General features: G+C 40.2%; 1 protein-coding gene across 1 annotated transcript in view; it reads left to right on the top strand.

The window, feature by feature from the left end:
• Positions 1 to 8,777: 8,777 nt before the first annotated feature.
• The window catches only part of ccdc141 (coiled-coil domain containing 141), a 93,840-nt gene continuing 86,856 nt past the window's right edge, over positions 8,778 to 15,761 (top strand). The window contains exon 1 of the mRNA XM_002935686.5: positions 8,778 to 9,062. Coding sequence (XP_002935732.3) covers positions 8,961 to 9,062 — 102 coding nt within the window. The 5' untranslated portion in view covers positions 8,778 to 8,960. The remainder of the gene's footprint in view (positions 9,063 to 15,761) is intronic.

Consider the following 15,761-nt stretch of genomic DNA (forward strand, 5'->3'; position numbering starts at 1 on the left):
GCACAACAAATGCATTTCGCGATTTTTTTTCACCGTTTTGCGAATGTTCTTGCCGATTCGCTCATCACTAGTACTGATATTAACAGTTGCTAAATAGAACTCCCAAATTAATTCTAATATCCTCACATAAAGTAGGGTGTGCTTTTTTTTTTTTTATCAAACCAATTAAACTGTGTCACGTTGCCCAAGTGACAACACTAAGCACCTCAGTTTTACTTTACTCATTGCTTTTGCCCATAATATACCCCCTATAGCAGCCTGAACTGAATTGGGATTCCAAATAGACCTTTCATTTCAAAGACACAGAGACCCAAACAGCCAATTACAAGAATCCGGGTCTGCACTACTGTCCTTTTCTCTTCCCTGCCCCAGTGGAAACAATGTAACACAAGCAACAGGCTGACAGACCTGCCTTGCTGGAGGAGACTGACCTTTGCAACATTGTTTAAAAATAACAACCAGGAGTTCAGCAAATGCTGCTTTCTATTGCAATTACATTTACAAATAACAAAATGTTTAATAAATTCATACTGGAAAGTTGCTTAGAATTATATTTTATTTTATTAGGCAAAATGTATTTCTGGGGTTGACTTGTCCTTTAGGCAATTCTTTTCAATTATTTCCTTTTTCTCTGTTTATAATAAAATTGTACTTGTAATTACTATGCTGCATGAATCCATGTTGGTTGCAAAACAATCCTGTTGGTTTTATTTCATGTTTAAATGATAATTAGGAGCTTTAAGAAAGATCCCTTATCTGAAAAACCCCAGGTCCCAAACATTGTGGATGAGAGATCCTATAGCTGTACTTCTCATTCCCTGGTCAGAACACTGTCATGTCCAAGATTAGGCTGAAGATTAATAGCAGTTTACTACTATCAAGATATGGCAAATGGTCGATAAACTCTCCTTGTCAAAATATATATTTCCTGTTGAAAAAGACATGTATTTATAGTAAAGCCCGTGAATAAACATATGCCACTAGATCAGGGAAGCAATGAGGCAGAGTATTAGAACTGCCCTGTGCTGGTGGGTTTAATACTATAGCAAATTTATTGCACAAATAAAATGTTATTGTTTTTCATTCCATTAGAAACACTCGCTACACGGTTTTTCCATTACTGCCTTGTAGCCGCTGGGAATGTGTTGAGATACAGATTTAACATGATAACCGACACCAAAAGGAAAGTAAATGAATTAAAGTAAAACGTGAGCAGTTTCATGTGACTGTATGTATTTGTGCTGAGAAAGCAGGAAAGTGCTTAGTTATTGCGGACATCTTGGCTTGGTTGCGTGGGAAGTGGCTGATTGTGCGTGGGACCAAAGGTACTTAAGCTGGCTATACATTGAAATGGTTTTTAGCAAAATGTGCCCTACTCATGGGAGCAATTATAGAGGAAACCCTGTGAGGTAAAGGGGACTTAGCGGGGTGCCAAGTGGGCAATTTTACTTAGTTTGGGGGTGCTGGTGTAGCTGTATCCTAATATTGCAGACTAAATGGTTCTTTCCCACAGCCCCTTACCTGCAGTGTTCCATAACTGGTCACTCTCAGCCATGCCACAATAACATCAGACTATGTCCATTAAACCCCTAAACCCCTAAAAATATTGCTAGAGAAGTCCTAAATATGGAGGTAAAGTTGTGGTCACCCAGCCTGGGACAGTGGCAGCTTAGCAAAGACTATAAGGAAAGAATGCATTCCCAAAACTGGTTCCATATGCAGGGTCTTCCCCAGGCAGGTGGTCCAGGTTCTTAGTCCTGTGCTTAACTGGGCCTTCTAGGCAGTGGGGCCTCCTTACTAGGTACAATGGATTCATATTAAAGAATAATTCATCTAGTTACCGTGCAGCTGGCCATGCCCCTGATCGACCCAGGCCATGCCTAAATTCTAACTGTTTGTATGGACTGTTGTGTCAGGTCTGTCAAGTCTTTTCAGATCCCCCATGGCCACGGGGTCCCTGATGGCAGCCTTGTTTAGTATGGTGTGGTTATCTAAATCTGTCTAAACTGTAAAATGCTGCGACCCTAGCCTCCAGAAAGAACACTGACCCTAAAGCTAGATTTTCATTATTTATATTTTCTATAACCTTTACTTATATTCTCTCCTAGTCATTTTCCAATCTTCCATTCAAACAACTGCCTGGTTGCTAAGGTCAGTGGGTCCCTAGCAACCAGGTAATTTAAATTCTAAACTGAAGAGCTTCAGAAAAAAAAGTATAATCAAAGAATAAAAAATAAAGAGTGCCTTCATGTTATCTTACAGTACCACTGACTACATCTTTAACCAAAAGTTAATTCAAAGGTGGACTGCCCCTTTAATTTCAAGGGGTACTACCCCCTTTCTGACGATATTAGAAAGCACAATAGAAACCATTTATTTGAATTGTGTGGGGGAGCTAATGGGAAGCCCTGTTATTACATTGCTATAAGCAGAATATATTTCTATGGGCAGCACAATCTGCTGACTCAGGGGAAGAGCTCTCAGCCCTCTCGCTGCTTCATGCATTAATAAGGGAAAGGCATTAAGTCTTCAGATTCCTCTCTATTGCTGTGTTTGTACACAAACAGGCTGCATCTTGGAATATGTCATTGATTTCAAAATCCATCAAAATACAAATTATTAATTATACCATTTCAAGCATTTGCCTGAGGACAAAAAGAGGCAAGAGGAGGCTAGGCTATATTATCAGAATGTGATCACTTAGTGGTCTTTATGGGTAAAAGCATATACGTAGGCTCATAGGTTCTGTCCAGTCATACACCGAAAATATACATGAAGATTAATTGGCTCCAGCACCATTCTGCACCCAGTCCCTATAACAATGAAGGAGTTTGATTTGATAGCCCTGAATCTGCATCACACACTCCTAAATCACCCAAATCTACAGTTTCTTCCTTTACATTTGTATTGACATCTTAATGGGACTTGTAGTTAAGATAATTTGTTGCATTTTGCTCGCTTTGGTACCTTTGGTGCTCTGTTTATTCTACACTCATTTATTGTACCATCCCTTCTCATAAATGATTGTTCTTTATTGTCAGTCTTATTGTTTATGTAAAATTTAAAAAAAAAGATTGAAAAAGAAAAGATGTCTAAAAGGACTGGGATGCCAGGGGTCCTCTTACACCTGGGCCCAGCAGGGATATTCCTGGTATCCTGGTGGGCTCTTCACCTCTTGTATCGGTTATTGATTACTTTATATGTTACTCTGTATGTCCAATGTATGTAACCCACTTATTGTACAGCGCTGCGGAATATGTTGGCGCTTTATAAATAAATGTTAATGTAATGTAATGTAATGGGCCAGTCCAACACTGATATGTACGGTATTTTAAAGGTGCCTATTCTCAGGGGCGATTCTGGGCATATCGCCGCCTGAGGCGGCTCCTGGATGATTTATGCCCATTGGCCAGAGTAAACTTTGCGCTTGGGCTCCACCAGCCCTCTCCTAGTTGACAACCCACCTTCTTTCCAAGACCCTTGGTTTACCTGCTGTCTGCTCTTGTAATTACAGTCTACACTACCTGAAACAAGCCCAGCCTTAACCCTACCCAACCCAGCTAGTCCCATCTATATATAGACCCAGGCCTGCAGTACCTGATTTGCCCAGAGGCCGCCCCATTTGCCGCCTCCCTGCCCCCCCCCTCCCCCATTGTGCACATGCGCATCCCCTTTTCGCTCACATACAGAGCACTGGGGAGACGACATGCTGAACATTTGTGCCCGTCCAGCCCCCATGCTCTGTTTGGGGGCAACTTTTGCTTGCGGCTGGGTGGCATGCTGCCACTAAATTTTTGGGCCTTTGTGGTCTTGTCACAAATCTGGGCCTGCACGTCTGACCCACCCACCGATAATGTAGAGCAGGTGGAAGAGCTCATCCTGAACCCACCCGTGACCTGCAAATGTTGTGCCGAGGTTAGCCCGAACCCCCCCAACCCACGGGAAACCTGCCGGTATCGGCTGACCCCCATATCACTAATTACTGAGCTACCATGTAGTAGTTATCTGTAGTAATAACTAATCAGCAACATATTTTGACATTTATATTTTGTATATACAATATGTTGTGTGTTGGCCCTTAAGCTCAGGTAAGTGACAGCAGCACAGAGTATGTGCAGGGAATCAGCAGAAAAGAAGATGGGGGGCTACTGGGGCATCTTTGGGGGCACAGATCTTCCCTGCTAAAGGGCTGTGGTAGCTTTGGGCTGGTACAGAAACCCAAAATATTATGTACACCATTTCTAGCCTACTTCTTTAGTTAGGCTTTAGCTCTCCTATAAGTGAAATAGTCTTCCAAATATTGTTATTGAATTTTACAGGTGTTCCTGTCTGATAACATATGTAGAATGGCACTGGGGAGGAAATGTTGGAGCCACCTGGTGTGACATTAGCCTTAGGACAGGGGTGACCGGTTCCAGCTAGGGTTGCCACCTTTTGACTAAAAGCAAACCAGCTGGGGTGGGAGGCAAGTCCACCAGGGGACAGGTCATTATGTAAGTGGGCTGAGTTACATTACAAGGGGGCAGGGTTATACAGTTGGCATGACTGCAGGAGTTGTGGGAGCTAGAAAGGGGGGGTTTAGAGATGGGACAGTGAGCATTAGAGGTGGGCCAGGGGCAACTTGACTGTTTATTACAAATTTACTGGCAAGTTCATTGCTGTTAAATTTGTAATACTGGCCCTGGCCTTTTCTGATATTTTGGTTAGCACACACCTATGTGGATTTCAGTGCGGGAACATGAAAGTATGCATATTTGCTGTAATCTGCTGTGCCTGTCAGTGCAGACATGGAAAACAGCAGACTGTGTGGGTCAGGCCCAGACTGGCAATGTGTAGATTCTGGCAAATGCCAGAGGGGATGCTGTAAGTTGCCATAGATGCCACTATTTTGTGGGCTGGTGGGGCCTGTTTTGAATTTCAGTCCAGACCTGGTGTGGGTCCTGTCCTTAATCTCCATTAGATTCACAATACCAGAGGGTCTGGTTTTGCAAGCTGAGAGTGGGTTTGGGCTGTATATATAAAAAAGTTTAATGCAAAATTTGGACACCTTAGGATGAATTGGATAAATAATAGTGATAAGAAAGCTCAGCAAGAGGAAAGGCAACAGATCTATGACTGTAAGATATGTAAGACTAAGGATACAGTTAGTAATAGAACATTGCCCGGTACTTCTAAGAAGTGCAACTATGAACATAAATATTTGAAAGGGATATTTTGCACAGACTATATCTCATTTATGATTCTAATGTTTTTGGCACATTCATTCTGTTGCAGGCAGCTGGCAAGGCATGAGCCCTATTTAAAAATGCCAGGAGATTCTGCTACATGAGTAAAAGCACAGTCTAGACATACAGGGTGGATTAAAAGCTTTCAGCAGAGTAGGAATGAGCCTTAGCAATAGCAGGGGACACTTACTTGGTTGGTATCACAGAGGCACCGGGTTTTGCTCTAAAAACAAAGGGAAAAAAGTCATAATGCAGTAACTATTGTTGCTGGAATCCTAAAATCATGTATTTTCAGCATAGCTATTTTTCTCTGAAAGAACATAGAGTGCAGACAGCTAAAGCTGGCCAGCCCACCGTGTGTGTGATGGGAAGGTGTCTGGGAAATACATGGCCTGGACTGGTGCTGGGAGGCTTTCTCAGCTGCTCTGCGTAGGGAATGGAACAGCTGCTTTGTGCACTGAAACAAAGGAATGGCATTTAATCTCAGGAACCACTAAGGTCCACTATGTCTCAGGATCACAGGTGTCTTTTCTCTGCATATACTCATATATAAATAATTAGTGTGGAACCATCAATGACTTCTCAGCACTGTCCCCAATATAAGCAGTATCTTAAATAATGTCAAAGCTGCTTTAAATGGTACAGCCAACTGCAGCCCCCAAATATTGTTAAACTGCTACTTCTAAAATGTGCAGTTTTCCAGTATCTGAAGGGCTGTCTCACTGCTTTATATAAACAAGAGACCTCTTCTGCCCTCACATGGGGATGATGGTGATTTTTCTAGCAGGTAGAGGGAAGTTATCTGATGCTGAACTTCAAGTCCCAGCATCCCTCAATAGCCAAAGGTGCCCAGATTTGTAGTCCATCAGGTTGGACATCTATAATCAACTCATACAACTACATAATCATACAGGCATATGGTATGTACTGGTACTGTTTCACGCAGCAAGCTCCAAACTATAGGAGGTTCCAAGCCGTGGACTTTATTTAGATCATGAAAGTGGTGGAATGCTTACTTGGATTCAAAGAGCAATTGATTTTGAGGTGACCTTTCCCAGATATGGGGGTAGAGTTATTTTATAAAATTCATGGGGTTTCTAGTTTTGAATGTAAGTTTTAGGCATTTCCTACCCTTTAATTTCCAAGCTCACAGAATGTGCTCCTACCCAACTCCTACAGAAGGGCTGAGCTTGATTTTCAGGAATTGTGCTACACGCGTGCCTGTCAAGCTGAGCCAAGGCAATAACACAATTCCAGGAGATTAGATTCGTATTGTAGCTGTACATAAAATAATAGCCCAGCACTAAGGGAGACTTCAACTCAGCAGCTGGTGAAACACGTGTTCCTCACCATAACACAGATAACACAGGCCAAATATAGCCCTGGTATCATGTTATTTTAGGCCCCATTGTACTCATACCTGGGAACTCTCTGGGTTTGACCCTGACTTTTATGGACTGTGGCCAAATTCCCTAGTCAAGCATTCTCCATGTTATCCACAGATTTACTGCTGCTGATGCTACATAACAATGGGTTTTCAATTAAGCTTTAATGACTGTAATTAGTGATGATTTATATATTTATATGCAAATGTCCTCTCCTGTAGCCACATTATGTGCCATGTAATCCCTGCCCTCAGGTCCCTTTCACTTGTAACTTTCCCTGAGATATTCTGAGAGGTAAATACATAAAAATCCACACAGGGGGAGCATCTTTCATTCTTGGCTCCCTCTAGATATTTCAATTTTCAATTACAAAAGATTAATTCATTCTAATTAATCAGTTATACAAGCTAAACATACCCGTTGTGTCTCCGACAGAGATATGAAAGAGACTGTTGTAATCTAATATTACCTTTTACATATTGGACCTTGTCCTGACCTATTCCCATTTATTGAATTTCCCATCAAATTCATTCTTTTTTATTTGTCTGTTACATAACACTGGGCAATAGTGGGTTCAGGTAAATGCCACTAGAGATTCAGCCTTTTCATACCCACCAGCCTATCGGGTGTAATAATGATTGTCACCCATATCCCTTTTTAGGGATTACTAGGGGTTCATTTATCCCCTAAAATATTGTCAGTGAGGTGACATGCGTGCAGATAAGTGACTAGCAGGAGCAGCCATATTATTTTGCTGGCAAGGGAACTGAAATTATAGAAATATTAACTAGGGGTAGGTAGATAACATGCTGGGACTGGCAATTTGTGGATTCTGGCAAAAGCCAGAGGGGCTGCTGTAAGATATCATAGACAGTCACTATTTATTGGGCTGGTGGGGGGCTGTTTGGGCCTCTGTGTACTTGCAATGCCAGGGCCTATTTTGAATCCCAGATCTAATAGACAAGGTATGTGCCTAACCACCACCATTGTTGCGCCTAGGCACATGCTTCTTCTGCCTGCCACTGGCTCTGGCCTTGCTGAATGGCCTCTGATAAATTAATGTGATACTTTGGGCCCTAGAAGTTCTTGGAACTATGGGTGATTAGCTGAGCTAAGGGATGACCTAAGTAGGGTTTAAACACAAAAGTCAAAAAATCTAGTTTTTAAGGTTATCTTCTCCTGGAGACTTTTCATAGACAGTTTTCTGATTAACTTTTCTGTATAGAATAAAACTGTGTCCTGGGCCATATTTAAAGTTGCTGCCCTAGGCCTCCCTTTGTTTGGGCCGTCCTCCCAGTTAGTGCATTTAGCCATGAACAGGTGGGCAGAAATGATTTATTGGCACAACCCATCCCCTTGTCCAACACACTGCAGCCCCCAGCAGTTTACATTGGATATATAGCATTGTCTCTTTTTAAATGCCTTTTATAAGCAAATTTGTTTTTGTTTTAATATCCAGTATGCAAATGAATTGCAAATTATGGGAGGGCCAAACTTGATTTTTTAATACATGGTTTAGTAGACTTAAGGCACAGAGATTTAAATTACAGAAAATCCCCTTATCTGGAAATCCCCAGGTCTCAAGCATTCCAGATAGTAAATCGCATACCTGTCCCCATAACGATTTACCCCTCCAGGTTTCAGCATTTGTGAACCTTTTTGTAAATCTGCTCCTGGTTTTCAAAAAACAAATATGAATGACAATCTGAGCCCAGTTCATTTCAGCTCAGAAAAGACCTTTTGCTATTGCAAAACTAAAGTCATGCCAAGCCGATGGGGAAAGGCACAAGGCAGCACATTTTATGCCCCTCATTGGAAGTAAATGGGCTCAGTATGGCACAGGCCGGAGCACTTTGGACTTCCTTGTCACTTTTCATCACTTTCATGGGTTTTTTCTCTCTTAAACTCAGAACCATAGAAATATTCCATAAAACTGCAGAAGTTCCTGCTGCAAAGAGTTAAACCTACAAATCTCCTAATCAAGTGGATTGTGATATGAAGCATGGGTTCAGATTCGGGTGCAGGATGGGTGCTGCTTTGATGGCAGGAGTCCTATTCCATTAGCTGAAGGCAGCTGAAGCCTCTGATAATAGTAGAAGTGGACTGGGCAAGTCAGTGCTATGGAGTGAGGGGAGTGTCTGCTCCCTGGCTAGAGGATGATAAACTTAATGGGCTGTCTATTTTTAACCTCCTGTTCTTTCCTTCTGTTCATGTAATCAGGGCTGTGGGAGATTTTCTCCTGAATGGTTCCAAATCTTCTTCCTTGCTGCTTTCCCAAACCTTCAGCTTATTAGGGAGTCACCCCAGAGCTGATTTTATTCCCCCCCTTTAACCTGGCACTGGAGACGTCATGGCAGAGGAGAGGAAAAATCCTGGAGAGCTCTCAACAACTACAGTCAGTTCTGTGGCCATACAAGCTGGGGATTCCAGGATAGTGGTGGCTATACTCAAGGTAAGAGACCTGCAGTGTCTGGGCCATGGCATTTAAATGGCACCCCTGCTACATGGGCTCCCAGATGCTCATTAGATTGCTGGGTTTGTCTGCTTGGGTCAGACTTGCATTTAGTTGCCAGCCAATTGCTGTGATACAATATGTTAAACAGAAAAACATTACTATTACTTCCTAAAACAAACCAACTAAAAAGCATAATCCCAAAAAGTTCCAACTTTTATGTTTTAGCAGTTAACCATATATAATAACAGGCTGATAGTTCAATAACATACTTTGCCATTATTTCTTTTTTTAAAAAAGAAATAAATCTGCATCCTTGTATCTATACTGTCAATGGCCGTTATAGTTTGGATAAAGAAATATACAGCCCGGGACAGGCTGCGGTTGCAGGGATAGTTAATGTTTAGTGTGGCCTTTATGCTGTGTGTGTAACTCTATCCGCACTGTTGGTATTTTTAAAATCAGTGTGGGGAGAGATCTAAAGAGCATTTACATGGAGCTTTATGGACACATGGCTTTGCTTTGACACGTCTGCTGCTAGATAAATCTTCAGCTTGAAAATTACAGAACAAATTGTATATATGATGAGTATAACTTTAGTGCATTGGGGAAAAGTGATTCCTTTTTATGTAAAGGCACAAAACTTGCTAATGTTCCTTAGTGGATATTAAACATAAAGGAAGACAGGCTTCTAGGTTTGTTTAAGAAGGAGATGTTTAAGGGTTAATATCCAGATATGCTCAGGGCCAGTACAAAGATCAGATAAATTTATACATTTCATATAGGATAGTAAAAAGACCCATGCACTTTCCCTAAAATGAGAGGATCTATTATTAAAAGTGCTTAGTGCAGCGTGGCAGTAAAAGAATAGGGGGCTGAGGGATTGGGTAGATGCCTTCATGCAGGGTTGGACATATTGTTAGAGAGATGCTGTAGTTATCACATGGGTATGGGACCTGTTATCCAGAATGCTCAGGACTTGGGGTTTTCCAGATAAGGGGTCTTTCCATAATTTTAATCTCCATACTTTGTCAACTAATAAAACGATTTAAACATTAAATAAACCCATTAGGATTATTTTTGAATACAAAAGCCCTTTCTCTTCACACCATCAGTATCTCAACCCCTTCTCCTTATAGACTGTAAGCTCTTTTGGGCAGGGACCTCTTTGTATCGCTTATTGGTTGCTTTATATGTAATTCTGTATCTTCAGTGTATCGCTCATTGTACAGCGCTGCAGAATATGATGGTGCTTTATAAATGCAAGTTAATAATAATAATGGAGTCTATGGAAGAACACCTTTGCATAATTCAGAGCTTTCTGGGTAACAGGTGTGCCTATAATGGATCCAATACCTGTATCTTATTGCTGTTTTCAAACACATTCAGACTCTTGCATGCTGAAGTTTAACCCCTGTTGTTGAATGTGAGTCTGACTGGCTACTGAGATGGACTTATAGCCACTGCAGTTGGAAGCCCTCGTACACAGTGGTGCTGTGCATGTTCCATCCTGTGGAAATGAGATGCCATTGTGCATCCTTACAGCTTGAATTATCTAGAATTAACATTATTTAAAACTGACCTGTTGGACCAACTGAGTTTGTCCAACAAAGTATAAACAAGGCCTTCTATAATTTACAGCTCAATTGCAGAATGATGGATTCCCATGTAGCACAATAATCCACCCAGCAGTAAATGGCCTCTTTTATTATTTTTATTATTATTATCATTTATTTTTAAAGCGCCAACATGTTCCGCAGCGCTGTACAATAGGTGGGTTTCATACATTGGACATACAGAGTAACATATAAAGCAATCAATAACCGATACAAGATGTGAAGAGGGCCTCTTGCTGTGTACTAGCCATTTTGAGTGTCAGTTCATGAGCCAAGATATACTTGCATTTTCTTCCAACACTATTAATGAATAAGCTGTTTGAATGTATTTATGTTATTATTCTCATGGGGATTGCTCTAGCTTTAGAATCATACCAGTAACTGACAGAATTATTTTGTACAGGTATGGGATCCCTTATTCAGAATCTTTAAACTGATTTCCTTTTTCTCTGTAGTAATAAAAAAGTACCTTGTAACTGATCCCAACTAAGATATAAATAATCCTTATTGGATGCAAAACAATCTAATTGGGTTTAACTAATGTTTTATTGATTTTTTAGTGGATGGAGATCCAAATTACAGAAAAACCCCTTATCCGGAATACCCTTGGTCCCGAGCATTCTGGATAATGGGTCCTATACCTGTATTACAAAAATATTGCATTATCGTTATGTTGTTAGTGACTCTTTGCATAGCAAGAGATGTAAGAGAGAACCCTGAGACAGGTGTAATCCTACCGATATCCATTTGAATATGGAGAAATATAGAAATAACAAAAGTCATTTATGGCCTAGGCGAATCCTGTCATGCACAGTGTGATAGTTTGGCCACTGACCATGGCCACCTGTAGGGCCTCCTTGGAGGCAGCTTTGATGGGCTATTTTGTAGTTCTATGGTGTTGCAGCTGATCTGTCTGGACTGGAGATGCCGCCATACGCAGTAAAGGAGATCAAAGCAATCTGGCAACTCCTTCTGTGGCCAGACTTTATACAGTGGGTCAAATGGGTCAAATCATCCTGTGTATTGTCAGCTTACCTGCACCTTTACCTGCACCTTTATTGGTGCATTCAGATATAAACACTTGGGCAGTCAGAATCTGTAAAAATAAGCTTCTGCATTAGGACATGCCTTTTGAAACTCATGCAATGTAGTTTATTGCTGTCATATTGGCCACTGATGTTGGGAAAACAAGTTTTTGTATTTACGGGGTGTATGTGTATTGTTCATGTATATATTACCCTGGTATTTTATTTTTGCAGTTAAATCATATCACTTAAAATGCTGCACTCTCATGTTGTAGCCTTTTATCCCAGGCATGTGCAGAAAGGCTGGATTAATACATGATAAAAAGATACATAGATAGATAGATAGATAGATAGATAGATAGATAGATAGATGATAGATAGATAGATAGATAGATAGATAGATAGATAGATAGCTGATAGATAGATGATAGATAGAAGATAGATAGATAGATAGATGATATATAGATAGATGATAGATAGATAGATAGATAGATAGATAGATAGATAGATAGATAGATAGAGAATAGATAAACAGATAATAGATAGATAGATAGATGATAGATAGATAGATAGATAGCTGATAGATAGATGATAGATAGAAGATAGATAGATAGATAGATAGATAGATAGATAGATAGATGATATATAGATAGATGATAGATAGATAGATAGATAGAGAATAGATAAACAGATAATAGATAGATAAATAGATGATAGATAGATAGATAGATAAACAGATAATAGATAGATAGATAGATAGATAGATAGATAGATAGATAGATAGATAGATAGATGATAGATAGATAGATAGATAGATAGATAATAGATGATAGATAGATAGATAGATAGATAGAAAATAGATAAACAGATAGATAGATAGATAGATAATAGATGATAGATATATAGATAGATGATAGATGATAGATAGATAGATTGCCATTTTAAATGACCAAGCGGGGCACCAACACAGGGCCCACAAGCACAAAGGGTTGACCATCAGGCTTTTATCTGATATAACCTTTGACAGAAGTTCAGACATAATTTAAATCAACTGTTAAAGCTCTATGGTATGCACATTTTTAATTATTTTCTATTTTTCAGTATCAGTTTTTATTAGAAGATATTTTGCCCTGGGCCCAACGATGCCTTAAAGTGGCCCTGGATAGATGATATACATATATCTCATTGCGTTAACCATATTTTTTATTGCAATTAAAACTTTTTAAACTCCCTACAGAAGTTCCCGCCCATTTGCCACATTCCTTCAGCAAGGAAACAGTGGTTCTTGGGACTGGGCATTGGCACACTGGGCATTTCTATTCCGTCCGGCCTCTCAGGGAGAGCCACAGTGATCAGAATTCATATATGTCCATTATGTATCACACCCCCAGTGAAACTCTATTTTGGCCTTGGTTCTATTCTGAAGGTCCTTTGAATGTGTGCTCCTCTGGCAAGGTGAGATTCCCACAGTCTGACATGTACAATACTAACTGGTTCCTCAGTTTCTCTTGCATGAATATGCAGGCAAATTAGCATTAAAAGCACCGTCTTTCAGTCTTGGGGGAATTGCCACAGACATTAAGGCTTTATGTATAATTCACAAACTGAGCAAAATGTTCCTGTTATCTTGTTGGCTGGATATCTTTATTTCAGTTCAAGAAAAAGTACACTCCTTATTACTTGGGTTTTATGAGTGTACTGATTACTTGTCAGCACAGAACATACCAGACCTCATTTATTGTTAGTCCTGGAGTATTAGAGCCCTAAGGGGCACAAAAGGGATATAAAACACTTTTGTCTGGGTCATTGGGTGCCATAGGCAGTGGTAAGTACAGGGCTCTGCTGTAACTAGAGTCTGCCAGGCCTCCCTAACTTGAGTGTCTGAATATTTGGAAGTTAGGGGGTAGGATAAGGGTCGCCTATGTCTCACCTTTCCCCTCTATATTTATATATGCCTGGGTGCAGAAACAGAAAATAATGTATATACTAATGTATATACTGATAAAGTGAGACTGCCCTCTCAGGACTTATGAGAGAAAAAATATAGTTTAATGAAAATGCACTGACGTTTTGGCTTTTTCAAAAGGCTAGACTGCTAGCCGAAACGTCAGTCCATTTTCAGCAAAAGATGTGCGTTAGCGATTTGCGGTAATCAGGTTTTCTTTGCACCTATTATTTGCACTTTACACCTTGTCTATGTATGATAAATGAGGCCTTGCTGTTTAATTGCATTTGTATGTATGAAGGAGAGATATCTGTGTCCCAAGAAAGAATGGCAATTTCCATCCCTTTATGCTTCTCTTCCCCTTGCTTTCCTGTTGTTCATTATTTGCCCTCTTTTGCCTCCATGCTCTTTCCTGGTTCCTCTCTTTCCTTGTCCTCTGTACCTTCATGCTCCCCATAACTGCCCCCTACCTTCTATATAAATCTGTCACTGGGCTGATTCATCTCATACTGTACATAAATAAATGATGATGATGATGATAGCATAAATACAAGAGGTTTGCTTCCCTTTCACAATCTGAATGTTAGACATTCATTTAATTGAATGATGGATATGAAACTTTATACTCTGGCTGTCGACAGCCTTATTCATGTTCCTAGGAAATATTACAGTAATATTATATTTTTAGTAACAGACTGTCCAAATTAGAATGAAATGTAACACAAGGTCTAGAAATAGGCAGCTCTGTACAGACTGCCATCTGCATGGTAGCAATGTATATCTGATAATAACCAATTTAGGCCTCTTTTAGGGACCTACGGGAACCCACATTGGTCTGTGGTTGTGGCCCTGGAGCAGTCAGAGCCTGTAAGTAAGGGTTTCTTTGGCATGGCAGAATATTTCCTACAAATTCAGAACTCGGCACCTCTACTTAACAGCTATAACTTAGTAAGCAAAGCGTGCCACTGAAAGCAGTTGAAATACCTGCATATGCAAAAGGATTTTAAGGTTGAACTTGATGGACATATGTCTTTTTTCAACCTAACTTACTACGTTACTATGTATGTATGGTTTGGCCTTAAGAAACTAATGCCCACTGTGCTGTAACCTAAGGAATGGATGAGAAAGTGGGGTTCAGGAAGGATCTTTTCAATGAAGAAGAGTTATAGATATATGATAGGTACAGGCTGTCCCCCAAGTAAATATGGCCACAAATGGGCCAATTCTGTACAGTATCCAACGCATTGGTCCTTGGGCCGAATGGAGAGATGCCTTCCATTTGTTATGTCTGAAAGCCTCAGCAAATGGCACAGTGGGCTGCAGCCTTCTCATCTGGCGATGCAACATGCACTGGCCAATATAGTTTTCCGGCAGGTAAGAGTTTCCAACCTGCCTTATTCATGAACCGACCACTATTCATGGTACATACAGTAGATATCATTTGGGATCATCCAGCATGCATGCAGTAAAAATTGCACAAAATGTTTGAACTCACCACCTGACACCCAGAGAATAAATGAATTGTGGGTCTGGTAAACCATCACAACTAGATATTTGCCTCCAAGCAAATGACCAGTATATACTAACTTTTTATCAGTTGTTGTGGATTAGTAGACCTAATGCAAACTTTGGCCCTACAATGCATTACTTCATTTAGTTACTGAATAATCATTATAAATCAAGCATTAAGCACCTCTGTTACTGGATAGGTTCTATCTATGGACACTATTAATCTCACACAATTCCTTTGCACAGTACCAAACATGGTCCGGGATTCAAAGAAACACTTTTTGTATTGTAATGTTTTTTTTGGGATGCTTTCAGCTTTTGGGAACACAATATGGTACAATTAATTGCAATAGAGTTACACAATCTGAAATGTAAAAAAATATATCAGATGCTTGGGGAGTACTGGGTATTTGCACAGAACTATCCTCCTAGGTGAGGAACATATGGGGAGCAGATTTATAGCACCTTTTGCAAGAGATGATGATGGTACCGTTGTTCAGCATGTTAGAGGTAGTTCATTTATATATGCACATATTTCACATTTACCAATAAACATAAAAGGAAGATGGAAGGAAGTGCAGTCTTTTATTTTATTATTGTTGCA

This window comes from Xenopus tropicalis, chromosome 9, assembly GCF_000004195.4.
Source record: "Xenopus tropicalis strain Nigerian chromosome 9, UCB_Xtro_10.0, whole genome shotgun sequence".
Taxonomy (NCBI): domain Eukaryota; kingdom Metazoa; phylum Chordata; class Amphibia; order Anura; family Pipidae; genus Xenopus; species Xenopus tropicalis.